At 60.8% G+C, this 21338-nt stretch overlaps 1 protein-coding gene and 1 long non-coding RNA gene across 4 annotated transcripts in view; one reads left to right on the top strand and one right to left on the bottom strand.

Moving 5' to 3' along the window:
* The window catches only part of LRRC4B (leucine rich repeat containing 4B), a 56232-nt gene that overhangs the window by 28655 nt on the left and 6239 nt on the right, over positions 1-21338 (top strand). For 2 of the 3 annotated variants that reach the window (XM_037820372.1, XM_037820371.1), the window contains exon 2: positions 7253-7584. In XM_037820372.1, coding sequence (XP_037676300.1) covers positions 7288-7584 — 297 coding nt within the window. In that variant the 5' untranslated portion in view covers positions 7253-7287. Of the gene's footprint in view, positions 1-4810; positions 4950-5333; positions 5441-7252; positions 7585-21338 lie in introns of those variants that run through there. The other variant, XM_037820370.1, reaches the window with a different exon arrangement.
* Positions 18563-19890, bottom strand: LOC119521749. Its single transcript, XR_005214420.1, has 3 exons — positions 19751-19890; positions 19362-19483; positions 18563-18842 (listed from the first exon to the last, which is right to left on the bottom strand). It is a non-coding gene; the product is annotated as an uncharacterized LOC119521749 (long non-coding RNA).

Genomic DNA, 21338 nt, shown 5'->3' on the forward strand with positions numbered 1-21338 from the left:
AGAAACCCCTTTTAAAAAAAAGAGAGAGGCGTGCAGAACCCTGAGATAGAAAACAAATCCAAGCAGGCCTTTTCTGGATGAGGGCCGAGAGTGGACCCAGTGATGCCTCCACCCACTGACGCACTGTGTTCAGCCTGCCGAAGCTTCAGCTGAAATCTTCTCACCCCGGCCAGGCCTCCTCTCTGCTGGATCCACTCGATTCGAAGTGTCAGACCCCACTCCTGAGTCACCCAGAGTGCAAGTGACTTGGAGGTGCAGGACTCGATCTCAGGGTGACAGGGACAGGAACCATGTGCGTTAACAGCCTCCCGGAGCTCCAACAGGCCCTCCTGTAGAGCAGCGACTGCTGCTCCTGCCCCACGGGCTCCTGAAGGAGTGAAGGTGCCATCCCCACAGGCCCTTGTGCTCCCTGCGGCCAGTGGCTCTGACCCCCGGGGCCCCTTGAGGCCCCTACGCCGCCCGGGGAGGCAGGTGGGCCCGATGGGGGAGAGGCCATGCTGTGGGGCTGAGGCAGGCGGGTCGAAGCAGCTGGGACACTCGTGCTCACACCTGGGCTGTCCGGCACCCTGGCCACGAGGGCCCCTGGCCACATCTGCACTCAGCTAAGTCGAGTTAAATTAAAAGTTCAGTGCCGCAGTCGCACTGGCCACATGCTGAGCGATCTATAGCCACGTGGGGCCGGGGGCTGATGAGCTATGTGGTGCAGGGCTGCAACCTCCCATCTCAGCCATGAGTTCTCCTGGACGGGACGGACACGGGATGTGAAATGGTTCCGTGGCGGTGGGTGAACAGCTGCTGGTCCTGTGGGGTCGGGTGAGGAAATGGAGTGACAGCCAGGTACGGTTCCCAGCAGAAGACTGGTGGCAACGTAGCACTGGAGCCCGGGCTTTCTTCTTTTCCCACCTACTGGCCAGGCTCCGAGTCCTAGCTCACATTTATTAGCCACCTGCTGTGTGCCAGACCTGGTCTGGGGATCCTGCCTGGCCACAGGGAATGGGGCTCATCCCCAGGGCACGGCCAGGGGCTGCGACGGGGACCCAGGCAGCCCGTGCCGTGAGGTGGGGTGGGGGGTGTGTGCAGGCTCTGTCCTTGCACCGCTCCTTCCCAGCCTCTTCCCCTTTCCTCACCTCCTGCAGCTCTCCGCCAAGTTCTGCCACTTTTAAACCGGTGAAAGCTGATTCTGTCTCTCCTCTCCACCCCACGGCCCTGTCTCCCAGAGCCACCCCCGCCCTCTGCCACACCGCCCTCCACCCGGCACCCCCTCTGCACCCCACAACTCCTCCAGGTTCCAAGGGGCAGGCACAGAGGCGGCAGGAGCCACTCAGTCAACATTTGTTAAACAAATATAGGGACTAAACAAAAGGCCGGTTGACGCTGCAGCCCCTCCTCCAAGCAAGTCTCGCTCTGGACCCCAGAACCCCCGTGTGCCCCCCAGCAGCTGGAGGTGTAGCCAAGTCCCCAGCTGAGTCCCCAGCCCCTGAACTCATCAGCACTATCATGAGCCTGAACTGCCTGTTCCCAAGGTTCTTCTGCCTAAAACAGTAGGAGCTGTTCATTCTTGGGACTTTAAAAGTGGTCAGGACTTAGGCTGGCTCAAGGGGAAACATAAAATTTCATACATCCCGAAACCTGTACCCCCAACCTTAACAGCTCCGGGCCTTCCCCATATGGCAGGGCTTCCATATGAGGGTGGCTCTGAGGTCTCCTCACCCTCCTGACTCCAACTCTGCTTCCACCCTGTCCCTCACATTTGGGAAGTTCTTCTTTAGATCTAACCCCTACCCTTCTTGCTGTGGTGGCAGTTGCCTATATCTCTCTCCAGTCTTCCGAACTTCCCCAGAAAAATGAGTGTGTGTGACAGGAATGGCCCCTGCCTCCCTCTCTTCGCCACACCTCCCCCAGGCCCCCGAGTTTCCGTCTGCCATCTACCTGAATCCTCGCAGGCTGTCCCTGATCTCTCAGAGCAGGGGCTGGGGAGGAGGGCAAAGCTGGGGAAGCCTCGGCCGCACATCCCACCTGCCTGGGCCCTCCGTGCCCTGCCCTCGCCTGCATCTCAGCCTGCCCTGCTCTGTGGGTGGCTCTGTGTCCTCCTGCCCCTTCGCCATCTCCTCCCTCTCCTTGGCCCCCTCGTGTGCAGGTGAGGGCTGGTGATCTCCAGGCTCTGCCTCGCGTGTTGCTGCCATCGGTGCCTCTTCTCTCCTCGGGGCCTCGTGCCCGTGGGGAACAAGGGTGCCCCTGCGCTGAGGCCTCTCCCAGGGGGATGGGATGAGGGGGTGGCAAGGGGCTGTGTCTGCGTGCTGGGCACCACAAGGCTGGGGGTCCTCTGTGAGTGCCCCTGGCCCTGAATCTGCTCCAGTGGGGTCAGGTACACCCGAGGCGGAGGTGTGGGCAGTGCTCAGTGAAGGCCCCTGTCCGTGGGAGGGTGCCCAGGCCAGGGGCAAGCCTGGTTGCTGCTGGGGCCGCTCGGCCCTGGCGAGGCCCAGCTGAAGGGGCATCTTCCTCCTGTGTTTGGGCCTTGGGCAAGAGGCATGGCCCCTCTGGGCCTCAGCTTCCGTGTCTGTGAAATGGGGGTGATAGCAGTCCGGTCTCAGGGGCTGACAGGAAGACTCGGTGAAGTGCCCAGGATGATGTCCGCTCAAGGCCGAGTTTGTGCTGGACATAACTGTCATTTTCACTGTCCAGAGAGTTTGTGCAAGCCGAATGCTTGCCCTCCGCCGGGCTCTGTGGGAGTCTCGGAGCAGGGAGCCCACTTTCCTGGTATCTGTGCCAGCAAGGAGAGCCTGGGGGCAGCCGGGCCAGGTGCTGCAGGCACAGCCATGTGCAGAAGCTTTCTGCAGGGCCCACTGAGGTGGTGGCTGAGACATAGGCTTCCTACAGGGCACAGGGGCCGTGGGGCAGGACCCAGGCTTAGCCGGGCAGGTGGTGCTGCGGCGTGGACATGTCCCAGGATGCACATGGTGTCGATGGCATGTGGACGTGCTGCCTCTGCTAGGCAGGCGTCCAGGATGGGGGCCTCTGAGCACAGTCCGTGGCCCAGACCCTGTGGCAGGGCAGGGTGTCTGTGTGAGTGTGGGAGGGAATGCAGGGGCAGCCGCTTCCTCTATCCCACCACCCGATGCTCAGTGAGCACCCGCGGTGCACGAGACCGACGCAGCCCCTGCCTTTGGGGGCTGCATTCAGCCGAGTGGGCAGATAGGAGGTCAGATGGCGAGAGTGCTGTGGAAAAATAAGGCAGAGAGGGTGCTGGAGAGGGACAGAGTGTTGTGTGCCCCGGGTGGTCAGGTCAGACCCACTCACCCCGTGGGAGGAACCCTGGGGCCGGCTGGAGAAGGGCGTCCAGGCAGAGAGCAGCGCGTGCAAAGGCCCAGAGGCCAGAGCACGCACAGCCTGTTCCCGAACCAGCCAAGAGGCCAGCGTGGCCATGGTTGGTGGGCAGGGGCGGTGGGGGTGAGGTCAGAGAAATGGCTTGGGCGGCGGACGGGCTCAGTGAGCCAGGGAGGGCTTGGCTGTGACTGAGGCAGGAGCCCCAGGAGGCTGTTGAGCACCTGACTGGGATGTTGACAGGCTCTCTCTGGGCTCTGGCTGCTGGAACAGACTTGGGGAGAGGGAGTGGGGAGCACAGTGGGGAAGCGACTGCGGTTGTCCAGGCGAGAGGTGGTGGTGTGGCTGGGCCAGGGAGATAGCCAGGGGTACGAGCTGGAGGTGGGAAAGGGCCAATTCCACAGACGTTTGAAGCATTTGTGCTTTCAACTATTGAATCCTCCCAGCTGTCCTATGAGGTGGGGGCTTTTACCACCCCTGCCTCAGGTGGAGGAAACCAGCTCAGAACGATGAATTCCCTGCCTGAGGTCACACAGCAACGGGGCAGCAGAGGCAGGATTTGAACCCAGGGCCCTTGACATGTATGTACCCTTTGTGCTCTGCTCTTGCGCTTGTCTTCTGTGGCCTGTGGTTTCCTGGCATTGGTCAGGAGCTATGCCACTGTCCACAGTGGGACTCAGTAAGTCCTGTTGACTGGACAGATGGAGGGACGGATGGACAGTTGGACAGGTGGATGGATGGATGGACAGATGGGCAGGTGGATGGATAGGTGTGGACAGATGGATGGATAGACAGGTGGATGGATGGATATATAGACAGAAGGGTGGATGGACAGACAGATGGATGGACCGATGGTTGTATGGATAGATGAATGTATGGACAGATGGGTGGATGGATGGACAGATGCATAGATGGGTGGATCCAGGGGTGTTGGCAGCAGGGTGGGTGTCCCTGAGGCGCCTGGGCATGCCAGGGTGCCGGCCCTGGGGTGGGGGAGGTTGGCGGTGGTGTGGGTCGGGTTCACCGGTGTCTGTCGTTGGGGTGTCAGAGGAAATGGCTGTGTGCTGTGGGTAGGGGCCTTGGAGAGTGTCTGGGGTCTGGGGATCCTGCTGTGGACCTGGACGAGGTTGTCTGCCATGGGGGGCGGCGGGAGGGCGGCTGTGTCCAGTGGGGTGGGGCGGCCTGGGCGGTCCATCCTGGCTCTCCGGCTGAGGAGACCGTGTGTGCTCCGAGGCCCGGGCTGGCCCGACCCAAGCCCCCCCGCCCCGGGTAGCCCGGCCGCAGCCTCCCTCCCCTGCTTCCCGACCTTCCCGGCTGCCCAGAACCAACGGGTTAATTAGATAACGGAGCCTTTGATTAGCGGGGGAGGGGGACCTCCCCGGGAGCGGGGACGGGGGCGGGAGGAGGGAGGAGCGGCGCCCTCCCCGTTCGGAAGGAGAGAAGGGAGGGGGCAGGGAGCTGAGGCACAGCTTGGCTCTGCACTGCCGTGTGACTAGAAATTGTAATCGCAGAGAAAGAGAGAGAGACAGAGCCAGGGCGAGAGAGACCAAGACAGACGGACAGACGGACAGAGAATCTGACTGAGCCGGGCTCCCAGCCGACCAGAGGGTGATGGGGATGGAGCGAGAGTGAGGAAGGGATGGCGGAGCAGGGGAGAGGGGCCCGGTGGTCCCAGGGGAGGGGAGACCGGGAGGCAGCCTGAGAGCGGGGGCTGGGGGGCCACAGGAGGTGGACAGGGACCAGAGGTGGAGGGGGCGGCCGAGAGGGGCCGGGAGAAAGGAGAGGGTCCGGGTGCGGGGTCCGTGGGTGGAGAGGACGGAGGCTGGCAGTGGGGGGGAGTCAAGGTAGAAGGTGGGGGGTGGGGGTGGAAGGAACCAGAGGAGGCGAGCAGGGCGGGAGGCGGAGAGCAGTGCTGCAGTGGCCCCCAGACGGACGGCCTCCCCCGGGGGCTGGGAAGGGCGACAGGCGGGGGGGGCGTGGGGAGACCCAAGAAGCCCCTGCGCCCCCCCCAGCACGACCTCGACGGGAAGCCCCAGAGAACTGGGGGGGCAGAGACCCCGGCCGGCGGGCTGGAGGCATGTGGAGGGGGGGGCCCAGCGGAAGCCGAGCCACCACCGGGGTGAGTGTCCCTCCCTCACGGTGGGGGTGCTGGGGGGAGGGGGGACAAGGACGGGAGATGGCGGAGGGCGAGGGCGGGAGGGGAGGAGGCTGAGCCGCCCGCAGAAGCCGTGGTGGGGGAAGGCAGGAGAGACGGGAACAGATGCGGAGGGAGAAACCCGGCTGCGCGGCCAGCACGGAGGACCTGGGGTGGGGGTGCCCGCGTCGTTGGACGTGCTGGTTCCCAGCCCCCCAGCCTCGGGTGCCGGCCCCTCGGCGCAGAGGGTGCACGCTGGGTCGGCGCCAGCCTGTGGAGGTGGGAGCAGCGGGCAAACCTCCCTCCCAGGATCACCAGCGCTGGTGACATTTGTAGAAACAGGCTCAGGGACCAACACACAACACACGCGGTCCCAGCCCTGCAGGTGGAAAGATGAGTCTGGGGTACAAATGGAATCCACCTCCCGCCCCCCACCCCCGTCTCTCCGTCCCTTTTTCCCTCTCGCATTCGTGTTCACTCTCACACGAACCCTCAGACACAGCCCTGCACGTTTTTATCTGGGTTAAAATGATCTTGGGGGATGCAGAAGGGACTGAGTGTGTGTGTTGCCGGGGCTGAGTCCCTGCACAGGCCATGCCCTTCCGCTCATTGTGGGGTGCGTTGGGGGTGTGTCCACGTGGACGGCTCCCCTTTTCTCCTGGACTCTCCGGGCCTGGCGTGGCAGTGCGTGGGCAGCTACTCGGAGCCACCGCGTGGAGGGAGCGGGGCCAGGGATGACCCCGGGCGGAAATCTCCCTTTGCCTCTCACCAGCAGCTCCAGACCCCCCACCTAGCCTCAGTGTCCCCGTCTGGGAATGGGGCGCCCTGACAGTATCCTCCTGTGGTGATTGGGGGGCCTCAGTGGGATCCCCATGCAAAAGACCTGGTGCCCGGGAAGGGCTTTGTCAGTACCAGGGGCTGTTACCACTGTCGTCACCATTGTTGGCCCACCCACCCCATCTTGTCCCGTGGAAGGGGGGCTGGGAGGCCAGATTCCAGCGGTGCAGCCGGGAGTCCTCAGAGCACCCACCTCCCCTCTGCCCACTCCCCTCCCAGAACTCCAGCCCTGGCCCCTTCCTGCCGCAGCTGCGGGCTCAGGCCCCTCCTGTCCTGCCTCCTGCACCTGCAGTCCCAGGGCCAATGGGGGCTCCCAGCCGTGCTGCCATCCCAGGCCGCGCTCGGCCACCTCCTCCCCATGGTCACTCCAGTCTCCCCTCAGCCCTCCCCTGTCACCTTGACTGTCTTCCTGTCTGGCTCCTTCTCCCCAAGTTCCCCCTTTGAGTGTAGCTCAGACCCCCCTCAGGGCTGGTGAGTCCCCCCACCCCACTGCCGGGGCCTGGGCAAGGCGAGGGGGGCTGAGGCCCAGCAGCAGGGGCTGGCCCAGAGTGCTGGGGGTCTTGGCCTCTTGGGGTGGGGGTGTTGGACCGAGGCTGGGGAGGAGGGTGCTGCAGTGGGAGCCGGACCCTAACTCCAAGGCCCTGACTTCTGCTTCCCCTGCCCTCTGCCACCCTGTCTCGTCTGCCTGTCAGCCTCCACCTAATAATCTCTCTTTATGAGACCGTGAAGAAAACTGTGGTTTCCATCCTGGGTTCACACCCCAGCTTCCCCGCCTCCCGGGCCAGCACTCCTCTCCCCAGCCCCGGTTTTCCCTTCTGCAAAATGGGCCGGGAAGTCGTCCCAGCGGGGGAGATGAGATGAGATGGGGCCTGTCCCCTTGGGCTGGGCAGGGGTGGGGGCGGTAGCCGGCGGCCCCGGGCCCGCGGCTCACGGAGGCCCCTCTCCCCTCTCTCCGCACAGCCCCCCGGTGCCCCCGCGGAGCATGAACATTGACGATGGCACCCGCCCGCGGCTCCCTGCGCCCCCCACTGCCGCCCGGTAGGATGTCCTGGCCCCGCGGGGCTCTGCTCTTCCTCTGGCTCTTCTCCCCACCCCTGGGGGCCGGTGGGGGCGGCGTGGCCGTGACATCGGCCGCTGGAGGGGGCTCCCCGCCGGCCACCTCCTGCCCCGCGGCCTGCTCGTGCAGCAACCAGGCCAGCCGGGTGATCTGCACGCGGAGAGAGCTGGCCGAGGTCCCCGCCAGCATCCCAGTCAACACGCGGTACCTGAACCTGCAGGAGAACGGCATCCAGGTGAGACGGTGGGGCGGGGCGGCCTGGGGGGAGCGCGGAGCGGGAGGCCAGGCTGCCCGGCTTTCTTGGGCACGAGGCTCCGGTCCCCAAGCCTGTCTGTGGGGGCCCTGGGAGCAGGGCTGCCTGCCCGCTCCCCAAGGCATGGAACGCCCTGGGCCTGGGCCCAAGCCCTGGTGCCGCCTTCCTTGGGGGCCTCGGGCCGGTCAGAGCTGGTGGCCGGCTGTGGCCTCGGGCAGTGGCAGCTGGGCCCTGAGCCTCCTTCTGTTCACCTGAGAAATGGGGGTGAGGAGGGAGCACCCCGGCTGGCAGGGTTGGTCTGAGGACTGAGTTCCCCCTTGTTGGGGATTTAGGGTGCCAGTTGCCTGGCAAGCACTCGGTGGGTGCAAGTTAGTCACATCGTCGTTTTCTGTGAAAGAAGGGATCCACGCCCGTTTCCTGGAGGTGATGCAGAAATTAGAGATGTGAGCTCCCAGATGACGTCCTGGTTGTTGCCGTTTTATTCATTGTGATTGTGGTTGTGATCGGCCATGGGTGACACTTTGGGGACAGGCTGTGTTACTTGGGGACAGGCCCCTCAGCCTCAGCTCTCGGGCATTTGGGGCTGGATCGTCCTTGTGGGGGGCCATCTGGTGCAGTGTAGGGTGTTGAGCAGCGTCCCTGGCTTCTACCCGCTAGGTGCCAGTAGCACCCCTCTCCAGTGCCCAAACCACCTCTAGACGGCGCCAGATTTCCCTGGATGGGCAGAGTTGGGCCCTGGTTGAGAACCCCTGTGTTAAAAGTACTTGGAGGACCCCGCTGTGGGTCCCCCACTCCCCTGTGAACCCATAAAGCCAGGAGAGAAGGGGTGCCTAGTGGGAGGTCCCAGACTCCAAGAGCTCCCCTCCCTCTCCCCAGCTGTGTGTCTTCCTGGTCGCTCCCTAAGGGGGAGCAGAGAGGTCAGCAGGGCCCCCAGCTGACTGTCTCGGAGACCCTGGGGCCCACGCTCCCCTCTGTGGGAAAGAGAGGATGCCCCTTCCTGGGAGGTTGGGGGCTGGGACGGGATCCTGTGGTCAGGGCCGCGTCCAGCCACTCACTCCTGCTCCTGGAGGACCCTGTCCCCCTGACCCCAGCCCCCCACCAGTTACCCCTGACCCCAGCCCCCACCAGTTGCACCTGACCCAGGCCCCACTAGTTGGCCCCTCCAGCAGGTTCTCTGCCAGTTCTCTTTCAGTCTCCCTCACACCCTTCCAGCTGCAGCTCCAGCTCCAGCTGCTCTGCCCAGGCTGCCCTGCTCTTCGTTCCCCGCCTCAGGCCTGCCCCCTGTGCCCGGACCCCCCCCCCCCCTTTCCGGCTTGCATTTGGTCACGTGACCGTCCACAGAGCTAAGTGCGGGCCCTGTCCTGACCTGTCCCAGGTGATAGCCGGATGGGCCAGGCTTGCCTTGCCTCGGGCAGCTGCCCTTTCAGGCAGGAAGGAGCAAGGAGCAATGGAAGGGCACCTTGGGCTGCCTGCAAGCTGGGAGCACGGCGGCAGTGGGGAGTGGAGAGGGCTGGGAGAGCATCAGGGTGAGTTCCCGGGGGCGGTGAGTCCACAGCCAGCGCTCCGCCCGTGCAGCGCCCTTGCAGCAGAGCTGCTGATGCCCTGTGCTCACAAGCGTTTGCTTGTACCACGCCAGGCGCTGGGCATGCAGGGGTGGACCAAGTGTCCCTGCTTGCAGACTCTTGTAAGGACACTCATGAAGAACCCCAGCCGCCTCCTGGCCCCTTCATGGCCCCAGCCTTCCTCCAGCCCCCGCCCCGGTGAGCGCTTCCGCATGCAAACCTCCTGGCACTGTCTCCTGCTTACAGCCCTCCCAGGGCTACTTTTGACAACCAGATCCTCCCCCGGGCCCTGCAACCTTTCCAGGGTACTCCAGTGCATCCCACAGCTCCGGGTTCTGCTCAGGGGAGCCCCGAGGGAGCCTGCCCCGACCGACCCTTCCTCTCTGGGCCCACAGCTCCTGGAGCCACCAGACTTTGCTCTGGTCGCCTCGGGGTAGGGAACTACTGTGGGCAACACGGTTCTCGGCACTTGGGATGTACCCATGGGCAAAAGAGACCACAGCAGCCGCCCCCACTCAGCTCACACTCTAGGGCATGTAGATAAGGGAATTGTATCGTGTGCTAAGGGCGCTAAGGGCTGCAGGCAGGAAAAGAGGGACTCAGGGCAGGCCTCGTGGCGGGGGTGGGGGGTGGGGACCCTTGGGGATGTCTGGGGCAGGGTGGTCCAGGCAAGGCAAACGCCCTGGGGCAGAAGCAGGGACAGCAAAGAGGCTGACGGTCTGGAGAGGAGCAAGCAACGGGAGAGGACAGGAGGTGAGGGAGGGACGGGTCAGGGACAGGCTGGGGCCGGATGGGGTGGGGGTGCCGTGAGCCGGGGAAGGGCTTGGGTTCTTCCGCGTGAGATGGGGCTGGGCCAGGCGGCCTCTGACCTGGAGCTCTGGCTGCCACGCGGGGAACAGTGTTGGAGGCAGGAGCAGGGAGGCCAGCGAGGAGGCTGGTGCAGGAGCCCAGGTGAGAGGTGCCGGGCGTGGGGGAGGTGAGAGAAGGCAGAGCCGCGTCTGTGTTTTGAACGCGAGACATCAGAATTTTCCAGCAGAGTGAAAGCAGGGGGAGAGAGGGAGAGGGAGAGAGGCCAAAGACAAGGCCAAGGCTTCTGCTCTGCGCCGGCCCCTGGTGCTGGGCCTGTTGGCTTGCGTGTCCGTCGCCCACTTTGCCAGATCGGTGGTCCCCAAACCTGTTCAACCCCTGCCCGAACTGTGAGCTGACTGTGGACCTAGCGTAATGTATTTATAAGCCGGGCACAGCCTGCTGCCTGCGTGTATTTTGCACACTCTACAGCCTACGTAAAAAGGGGACATTTTAAAGGATGAGAAAATACGAACAGAAACTCTGACGCTCTCCTGGCCCCTGGGGTCTTGCACTCCACTCTGGAGACCACCTCCCCACATCCCAGGCCCCTGCAGGTGGGCGGCGAGTGTATTTACAGTGTGTGCAGGTGAGCTGCTTCCTGGGTGAGGCCCTGCTACCAATGGGAGCCTCCTGACAGCAATCGTGGGTGCTTTGTTAAAAAAAAATAACTTTTGAATTACATATATACACAGACACACAAACGAGAAGCAGTCACCTCTAGTCCCACTACCTGGATGTAAATAATCATCGTTTACATTTTGTTTAAATATCTTCTTGGCTCTTTCTGTGCATGTGTAAACATACATATATATATTTCAATTATTCATTGCAGAATGAATACACGTTAATTTAGAAAATATCCCTAAGTAAACGGGAGGGGAGCCATCGGAATCCCACAGGCTTGGGTGCATGTCAGAGGCACAGATTTGCACAGCGATGGTTTTATACACATGTATGTTGTTGTGTTTTGTAAGAAAAAATGGGATCACACCTTTTCCTACCTGTTTGCAGCTGGCTCCACGGTGAGCATCTTCCTCCGGGGACTGTAGGCTTCTCCAGCATGGTTTAGAGTTGCTGCAGAGTATTCCCGCCCACAGTCATTACTTCCAACTTTCTGACTGTTACAAACGCTGCAGGGAACACCCTCAGGGCCCATTCTCTGTAACCTGCGGAAGTCTGTCCTTGGGATTAGTTCCCGGAAGGGGGGAGCTCTAGACGAGCACCCTGAGCTCTGTGGGGCTCCCAGGCCCCAAACCTGCCCCCACAGCGGGAGAGGCCCCCGAGCCTCTGAGAGGTGGGCCCAGGCCTGAGATTCGGGACCCCCGTGTCGCAGGTGCTTGCTGGGGGCTGGCCTGTCGCCTCCCTGAGGTCGCCGCCTTCGGGCTGTTTCCTGCTGTGTCCCTGCACTGGGGCAGCCGCTCAGCCAGTGTCGTTGGCGAACTCACGGCCAGCTCTCGAGCTCCCTGCCCAGGGTCCTTGGCTGAGGCCGGAATCGTAGCCAGGTGAGGACTGGGGCGGACGGAAGGTGCCCATCGCCATTCTCAGTCGCCCTGCAGACCGCACAGGAGATCTGCACAACTCAGAATGCCCCGAGCAGCTGCGCCGGCCTCTCCCCGGCTGTGGGCAGGTTAAAACGCCCTTCTCTGACCTGATGGGGATGGCAGGTGGTGCGGGTGGTTGTTTTAGTGCTTTCATGGGCAAAATAATAAATTAAAAAAAAAAAAAATCAGCAACCTCCTTGGGTCCTCAGATTGTTGAGATGGGCCTGGACGGCGCAAGCCCAGAGCCCGTGACGCTGCCGGCCAGGACGCCGCCCCTCCAGTGAGCCACGGCCCCGGGTGCGTGTCGGGTGCGTGTCGGGTGCCAGCATGGGCTCCCCGCCCGGCCCCTGAGTACTGCTCCCACCTCCCCTTCCTCTGTCCCCTCCTCCCCACAGCGAAGCTCCCTGAAGTGTTCACTGGGATCTTTCTGCTGCGTGTTCTCCACAGCACACTGACTGTGGCTCTGTGCGCTTCTGTCTTTAACTTATGTAAGCGCCACTGGGTTCCGTATCGCGTTCTTTGTCCACACCCGGCCCTGCGTTTCGAAGGGCCACAGGATTCTCCTGGGGGGCACCTACCATGGTTTCCCACCCCAGTCCCTGGGCTGCGACACCAGGTGGCCTCAGCAGCCCCCACCATAGACCCTTGCTCAGGACCCCTCGGGGAGCTGCACATCCTGCAGGCTTGTACCCGGGCCCATTGCTCGCTAGTCGTTTAATCAAGCTCTCCCAAGCCGCCCCGTGTCCTTCTCGGGCCCCCCACCAGCTCACAGGGATGGTGTTTGTGAAGGCACCTGACCAGGAGACACCGCCCTGTCCTGAGACGTGAGTCACCCACTCCCAGAGCCGGGTCTCAGGACGCCCCCGAGAGCCAGAATGCAGAGACAGCCCCAATTCCCGACGACAGGCAGCGGTGGAACAAATCACTCACTGCACTGGCTTACGGTGGAATATTATGCAGCTGTTCAAAATGCAGTTTTAAAGAAAATCAGGTGACACAGCAAAATGCCCAAAATATAATATTGGGCTTACAAAAGATGCAAGGAGGAGCTCCAATTTGTTTTCAGAAATTAATTGAAGGGGAAAAAAACACAAAAACACCAAGGAGCATTAGTAGCGCCTTTTTCTTGGCAGTAGCGTTATGAGAGAGATTCAATTTCTTCTTTATGTTTTTTCTCGCCTCTAAATTTTCTTCAGCAATCACATTTATTACGTTTTGTAATCAGGAAAAATTAAGCTTAAAAATAATAAGTACAAAATGTTATACGAGTTAAAGAAATAAGCCCGTACTGGGATTTGCCCGCTTTTCCCTGGAGAAGGAAGAAGAAGTGAAAGGCTGTCCGGCGCCCTCCGAGGCAGGTCTGGGGTGACTCCCTGAGTGCGGATGACGCCCCCCGTCCTGTGGATGTGGACGCGGAGGCTCAGGGGCTCCCGGTGGCTGGCCCAGCCTGGGGGTTCCAGCATCAGGAAGCTAAAGCTGTTGCAAAGAAAGAAACTTAAAAACAAAAACAAAAAACGACAACAGAAAAACACACCCCTAGTGCATTACCAAGACAACCACAAGGAACGGCCTTTCAATTACACGCGAGCTTGAGATTTTCCAGGCGCCTGACCCGCGTGGCCCCATGAAGTCATGTCTTTGGCTGGCGGGCTTTCCCCGGCCGCAGCTCTCCGGGGAAGGGGATGGTGGGATCTAGAAGGGCCCTCTCTTGGGTCACCCAGGACAGCCCCCTGCCTGCAGGCCCACGAGGGGCCCGTGGGGCCAGGGGGAGCCGGGCGGGAAGGAGAGGCCGCCCTGCGTGTCACCTCCTGGCTTTCCTTCCAGCCCCGCTACTCCTCCTTGGCTCCCTCGGGGGCACGCCGAGGCGGGGGTCCCCTTCTCCCCCCGCGGCCGTGGATCAGCCTCAGTCTCCACACCTGCCTTATGGGGTGCATAAACTGTCGGTTTCTCCTGAGCCTTTTCTATGATGAAAAGAGCACAAAACATGGATGTCACTCTCCAGAGGTTGTCACAGAGGGAGCAGGCTGTAAACGCCACCAGGCCAAGAAACGGAGGAGGGCCCTGAAGTGCCCAGTCACCCCCCGGCCGTGACGCTTTCCCTTCTCCGCCCTGCGGCAGCCACGGGGTCCAACTCCTGGGCTGGCGCTGCCCCCCTGTTGGGGAAATTCATCCTCGTGGCATGGGGCTGTGGCTTTTTCTTTTGTATATTTTTTACCACTCTGTAATGATCTATCGTATGGGCAAACCATGATTCATTTGTCCCTGTGCGTGGGGTGTTTGGACTGCTCCCCATTTTGGGGGCTTGAACCCTGCCTGGTTTTAGATTTAGAAGCTGTTCAAGCTGTAAGAGACTTTTGTGGAACTTCCCTGCTGACCTCAGGGGTGAAAATGCTGCGGCTCGGGGCAAGAGTCTGGAGCAGCCTTGGGCCACACGCCCAGAGCCCCTTCCCCTGGGGCTGGCAGGGGTGGCTCGGAGAAGGGTATACACGCCACACGTGGGAGTCTGCGCCCTCGAGAGCGTCCGCTTCCTTAATCTTCAGCCCCAAGACATCCTGTCCCTGTCACCAGGCCCCACAGTGCCCCTCGACTTCCCTTCCCCGGTCTCTGGGCTCCAGGCTCCAGGCCCCCTGCTCTCTCGCAGCTCAGGGCCTTTGCACGTGCTGTTCCCTCTGCCTGGCACACACTTCCACCCTCTCGTTCATCTTCTTAATGGCGGCGCGTAAGATTGTGGAGGACAGTTGAGGTTTGAATCACAACTCCATCACTCCCTGACTGTGTGGCCTCAGGCTGCCGTCAACTCTCTCTGGCCCTCAGTTTTGTCGTCAGTGAAATGGGGATAACAGCAGTCCCCATGCCTTGGGGTTGCTGAGAAGATTCTGTGCACTCGTTCTTTGAAGAGACCTGTACTGAGTGCCACAGGTGCCTGGTGCCCCCAAGGCACTGGGGCTGCAGAATTTGTCAAGGCAGAGGAGACACGATGGCGACTTGGCGTGTGCCCCCATGGGCCGGGTGCTGAGCAGGGCTGGCGAGTGGTAGGGTCAGAGCGTTCCCACAGCTGTCCCTCTCCACTCAGCAGGTCAGCACCTCAGGGGTTCCTCCTCTGAGCCCCATGCAGGGTGGGTCCCACTGGACCCCCAGAAATCCCGGATCTGGGGGTGATGCTCATGCAGGTCTGTCTTGGTTACTGCTGGCCCCAGCCTTGGGCACAGGGCCCGACACCGAAGGTGCCCAAAATACAGTTGTCAAGTTAACGACCTCACAAGGCCACTTGCAGAGCCACTGTGGCCTCTGACCCTCGTGACAGCTCTAGGAGGGGGCAGGGTCTCGCCCTCCTATTCAGCGGAGACCGCATCCCTCTCTTCGTTCACGGTGTGCTCTCTGGGCAGCCCCTTCCAGGCTGGAGGCTGCAAGTCATCTCTCTTAGCGGCCCCCTTGTCCAGAAAAGGGAACTAATGACCCCTGCCACACGGGAGGTGGGGCACGGGGGTGCCGGCCCCCAGGCAGGTCCCCAGCCCCTTCCATGGCCAGCGAGTGGCAACCTCACAGCAACCCTGTGTCAGACCCAGTGCACAGATGCGGAAACTGAGGCACAGAGAGGCTGAGACCTCTGCCCAGATCCACAGCGAGTGGGACTGGGCTTCCTTGGCACCGTTCCCAGAGCTGCCCCTCGGCCCCAGCCAGGCCTCGTCCATTCCCACGTCCCTCCCGGCGTCCCGTCACCCCTCAGCTCTGAAATAGCCTGTCATTCCCTCGCAGCCCCAAGGCCCCTGGGTGCCCCCGGCCGCCCCAAACTCAGGTGTGCCCCCTGCTGGCCGCCAGCCGCTGCCGAGCACCCCCATCCTGTCTGTGCATCTGTCTGTGCTGCAGGTGCCCCTTCTGCCCGTCTGGACAGCGTCTCCTTGTCCTCCTTCAGGAACGGCTCGCTCCTGCCAGGCACTGCTCTAGGCCAGGGAGCAAGACAGGCACACAGCCCTGCCCCCTGAAGCTGGTGGGAGAGGGGCCGACACCAGAGCGCGGCACAGGCAGGGGCGAGTGCCGAGCGGCAACTACAGAAGAAGCCAGAGGGGGTGGGGCAGGCGGTGTTAGATGCCACCTTAGCCAGGGCCTGGGCGCCTGGGGCGGTCGGCACACCCCTCCGATGAGACCTGAGCGCGCGTGTTGTTCCCTCCCCAGGGTCAGACGCCGTCTGCACTCCCCAGGGTGGCACCCAGGACAGGGGCAGGCCCAGGGCACGTCCATGGGTGAATGGAGGGTGGACGGGGCCACTGGAGGAGTGAGTGGTGCTTCAGCAAGAGGCACCACCAGGCAGGAATGGTCAGGAGAGCTCCGCGAAGAGAAGGACTTTTCGGGAAGCCCTGGTGACCAGGACCTCTGGTGGAGGGGCTGGGTGCTGCCCCAGGAGGGGGTGGGCACCGACAGGGCACCTCCTGGGTCCAGGCAGTGCGCCAGTCCCCGGACATGTGATCTAGTCCTCACCCCAGTCCTCGGGCAGAGCCCATATAACATCCAATTGACAGGTGGGGAACAGGCCCAAGAGGTCTGGGATTTGCCCCAAGGCAGAGGGGGGGAAGGGCGGGGGCTGGGGGGAAGCTGGGGGCAGAGGGGGCACTGGAAGCTGCAGGGCCCCTGGGGCCTGGCGAGCCGGGGCAGCTCCAGCACCTCCTGACAGGCGATGGTGGGGGCCAGCGGGTCTCTGGGGGGGCCCAGGGGCCCGCTGCAGCTGCCCCGTCCCGGGACGGCCCTCCGAGGTGAGCTGGGTGCCTGCCTGGCTGAGATCGCACGATGAGGGCCTGTGGCATCCAGAGGGGCTCGTCTAGGATCCATCTTGGGGGCTTTGGGGGGGGGGTTAATATTGACAGAACTGGTGACAGCATTGGGGTTTACTGAGGGAAGGCTGCCTTCTGCTCTCCCAACGCCCATCTGTTCCAGGCTCTGTGTCTGTCCCCGCTTTGCAGAGGGGGAAATTGAGGCCCCGAGAGGTGGAGTCCAGGCCAGAGCAGCTCAGGGCAGAGGTGGGAGCCCACGGGGCCACGAGGCCACCCGTCACAACAGATCCAAGCCCCTCATCTCAGTGGGAAGGAAGAAAGGTGGGAGGTCGCCATAAAAACGGTTGGTGCAAAAGATAATGTTTTAAAAATCATGAATGTAAAAATACGAATGCAAAAAAAAAAAAAACGACAGAACCCCTCAACAATAAGCTTACTAAACTTTCAGCGGTTCATTACATTTGAAATGTATAAAACAATTTATCCTGATAGTGTTAAGAGGAACAATTCACTTAATCTTTTGCCTACCACGATTAAATTTTTAATAAGGGATTTCTTGACAAGTTTATTTTCTTAAAAACTCCGACATAACACGGTGGTTTTTTTTTTTTTAAGCTTTAATAATGTTTTCCTACCACCACTGAAGTGGAAAGCCCTCCAAATAGGCTGCTGTGGATTGAAAGATGGGGAAGAGGCCCCCAGGGGGGCCGAGAGCAATCACTACGGGCTCCAGGCAGGGACCACAGCTCCTTGCCCGATTCCTGCTTGAACCCGGACCCAGCACGGAGCGGCAGGGTGGGGTAGCACTCAACAAATGCGGGCTGAGGAATGGACGAGCTGGATGGGGGACGTGGCAGTGAGGTGGCAGCCAGAGGCAGGACCCCAGGGGACAGAGCACCCTCCAGGCCCCCTGGCCGAGCACATAGACTCTGGGCGGTGTCTTCCGGGTGCGTCATCTTCTGGGTGCAGCATCTTCCAGGCAGAGTCCACCAAAGCCAAGCCTCAGTCCTCTGCAGTCTCGAGAGTGTCAGCATCCGACATGCCAGGGACCTCAGGTGCAGCCCAAGGCAGGGGTATTGACCTGCTCATAACCCATCCCCAAGGGGCAGTCCCTCTCTGTCAGTGGCCATGGCCCATGGCATCAGAGGCCTCTGAGATCACCTGGTCTGAGGGTTCAAACTGCTGGGGAGGGGCTCCAGGCATCTCTACCCCTGCAACCAGGGTAGACCCTGCCATCTGTTCCCACCGTTGCCATTTAAATGATTGTTTGCATAATTAGCAGGTAGCGTCTCTCCTCTCTGCTCACAGGTGGGCTCTGGGAAGACAAGGCTGCAGCTGTCTTGTCTACTCTGGATCCCCAGAGCCGGGCATGATGCTTGGCACACAGCAGGCACCCAAAGAATGTTTGCTGAATGATCAAATCAGTTCACAGGTCAATGTATGAATGAACGGGCTCTGCAGATCAGACACCACATGGAAACCCACTGGCAGCCCAACTCTCCTAGTTTACAGGGGGTGGTAGTGGTGGAGACCTTGCTATTTATATTCAGGAGAAGTGGACTTTGTCTCCTGGTTCTGCAGTTTTGGAGCTGTGAGATTGAGGGCAAGTAACTTTATTTCTCTGAACCTGTTTCCTCAGCTGTGGGCTGAAATTCAAGGGGAGGCAGGCATGTGACTGACAACCCCCACATGAGAGGATTTCTGTGAGGATTAAATGAGGCCATGACCTCTGAGCATTCATTGCAGGATCTGGCACCCAGTGGACACTTAACAAATCTCAGTCCCCTCCCTTTTCCATTATTGGAAACCTGCCTATGACGGCACATTGTGTTGGACTCAGAGAAGGGATTGCTGTTGTTATGTGGTATTGTTTGGGAGGAGAGGAGAGAAATTGACAGTCTTTGGTCTTAAGCAGGCATGTTAAATTTTAAGGGTAGCCAGTGAAAAAAAGAGTATCTAAATTCTAAACAGTGGAGGGGAGGACGTAGAATAAGAAGAAACTCTTCTTTCAACCCCAAAGATCTCAGAAAATGGAAAAGAGAATGGGCTACAGAAATTAGGCCAACAGAAATATATTAGTAATTACAATAAATGTAAATGAACTAAACTTCCAAGTAAAAGATGGGGATTTTCAGGCTGAACTTAAAACAAATCTATGCTTTAGATACACCTAAAGCATAAGGACAGAAAGGTTGAAAATAAAAAGAGGACAAATACTAACCCAAAGAAAGATGGTGTCAGTTTAATAATATCAGACTCATAGACTTTAAGGCAAAAGGCAGAGTAAGTTGGAATCAAAAGCAAAAACCAGAATTCCAGTGCTCTTTCTGCCCGTGTTCTGTCACTGAGGGTTTCAATATGTTGAGGTTGTCACCCAGGCAAGGAGGCCTGCAGGTGCACATCAACCAACACAGCTGGGGTGTTCTCGACAGACCTCGAATGATGTCCACTGGAAACGAGGCCTTGCACTGGGTGCCGAGAATGCAGAAATCATTCAGTGAGCCTTGCTGAGGACTCACCACCTAGACAAGGGGACAGACACATTAAACCAGGTTACAGTCCAGTGCGATGGGGTCTAACAAGGGTGAGGGGCAAGGAAGGAGTTGAGCAGGTGTCCCCAGGGAGGGCTGTTGGAATGTGCCAGGGAACAAGGGGGAGGATGGCCTCCCAGGCAGAGGGCACGGCCTGTGCAAAGGCGGAGAGGCTGCAGGAGCAGGGTGAGTTCAGGGAGCCCCGTGAGTTGCCACATGGCTGGAGCGGAGGAGGGGGCAGAGGGGCTGGTCCCGCAGGGCCTCTGATGCTGGTTTGAGGGCGATGAGGAGCCATGGGAGGGTGGAGGTGGCATCTGAGCTGCATGTTAGATTATTCTGACAGCCACTGTGGAGGAGAGATGGCTGGGAAAGCGACCAGAAACCCAGAGACAGGATGCACATGAATGTTCGTTATCAGCTGAATTCACAATTAAAAATACATAGCACTCCATGCTCACTATCTCATCCAAGCCTCCCAATTACCCTGTGGGGTTATTATCACCAGGGTACCTGTGAGGAAAGTGGGCTCAGAGAGGTTGAGACACTTGCCCAAGGTCACACAGCTGGTCAGCAGCAAAGCCAGGATTTGAGCCCAGCCAGACTCTCACCCACCAGGCTGCTCCACAGGCACCCTGCAGAGAAGAGGAGGAGGGTGCAAGAGAATAGCTTGGAATTCTGTTAAAAATAAAGGGGCCCCCTATTTAAAGCAACCCTGCGGCACATCTTTTAATAAAACCAGGCTTCCCTTTGCAGCAACACCCCCATCCCGCTTGGTTTTTGAGTGCATCATTAATGTGACTGGCACGGGGTCCCCCCCACCCCCGCTGGGAGTGTCCCTTCTCCTTCACGCACTCCCTTCCTGTCTCAACTGGGGCGAAGCACAATGAGTGGAGAGCGACCTTCAGGCTCTGTGAGGACGCGGGCCTGCTCCATCCGGAGGTGCCAGGGAAGGCAGGAGACTTGGCAAACAGCTGCTCCCGGCAGGAATCCCAGCTCCTCTGCTTCCTAGTGGGCAGCCTGCTGAGTCACTTGACCTTGCCAAGCCTTGGTTTCTTTGCCTCTAAAATGGGGTCCCAGGGTTGCCGGCAGAGTAAATTGGAGCTCCCGTGGAGTGTGGCTGCAGACCTTGGGCCCGCCGAGGCCCGGGGGGCTGGAGATGGAAAGCGAGGGCCAAGGGCACCGCCTGGGTTTCCTGGCCCTGCCACTTCCTCGTCAGTAGGCCTCGGAACACCTGCTGGCAGGTGAGCTGGCAGATGTGAAAGGCCCAGCCCAGGACCTGGCACGCAGGGGGCTCCCGCCGATGCCAAGCATTGCACTAAGCGAGTGCATCAATCATCTTGAATCTTCAGAACAGCTCCGCGACGGGGGCATCGTGACGCCCTTTCACAGCTAAGGGGACCAACAGCCCAGCCCTGCGATTGCTCCTTCAGAGCAGCCTTGTCCCCACTGCCCGGCAGACGTCAGTAGACGAGCAATGAGAAATGGAGGAGACATCTTTGCTGGGTCCGAGAGAATGAGCAGGAGTCCTCCGGATGGACGGAAACAGAAAGGCACTGACAAAGGGAGCAGCGGGTGCAGACATGGAGTGCTTGGTGACTTCTAAGAACTGACATTGGCCGAAAGCGCAGCTGGAGAGAGGACTGCCGGTGAGGGAGCCACGGAGTCGGGGGGAGGCAGACCTCAAACCAGGCAGGGCGGCCCACGCCAGGCTGGACTGCACCGAGGACGCTGGGAGCCATGGAGGGGCCCTGGGCAGGGCGGAGGCAGGACCAGCTCTGGGCGTGGCAAGACCCCGGACACAGAGCGGCCCGGAGAGCCTGGAGGGCGGTGGGGAGACGGGGGCGAGGGCCTGAGCTGTGCCATGGGGGCAGAAGAGAAGATGGCGGTGGGAAATGAGAAGAGTAGAACTGTCGGGACTGCTGGCCGACCCGTGGACCCGGCAGTGGGTGGGCCGGGGGAGGGCAAGGCTGCAGCCCGGCTCTCTGGCTTCCGGCTGGGAAGGTGGGTTGGAGGGGCCCGCCCAGGACAGGGACCGGGAGGAGAGCGGAGCAGGTTGGGAGCATGTGGTGGGCTCCGCTCAGCAGGAACAGGGAGACCCCAGGGGCCGCCCAAGATGGGGTCGGTGGGGGGCCCTCCGGGGGGGTCCTGCTGGCGCCAGGACCAGCCATCCCTCTGCCGCCAGGTCCCTCATCCCCTGCCAACTGATCAGTGACAGTTGTCACCTCCTCCTCCTCCTCTTACTGTTATAATTAGTGGTGGAAATGGCAGTTGAGGGCCTGCTCTGTGCCTCGCCGGTGTTTCCCAGGGCCGGGAGGAAAGGCTTCTGGTGAGAGGGGCTCTGTGGCGGCTCCGTCCTCCCCGGGACCTCCCAGGCCCTTACCCACCACGAGCACTGCGGCCCCCGGAGAGAGCGCGCTGCCTCCCTGCCCGGCGGATCGCGGAACCTTTTTGCAGCTGTTGCGGTTTAGCATCTCACAGGCACATGCA

This window comes from Choloepus didactylus, chromosome 27 (genome assembly GCF_015220235.1).
Source record: "Choloepus didactylus isolate mChoDid1 chromosome 27, mChoDid1.pri, whole genome shotgun sequence".
Taxonomy (NCBI): domain Eukaryota; kingdom Metazoa; phylum Chordata; class Mammalia; order Pilosa; family Megalonychidae; genus Choloepus; species Choloepus didactylus.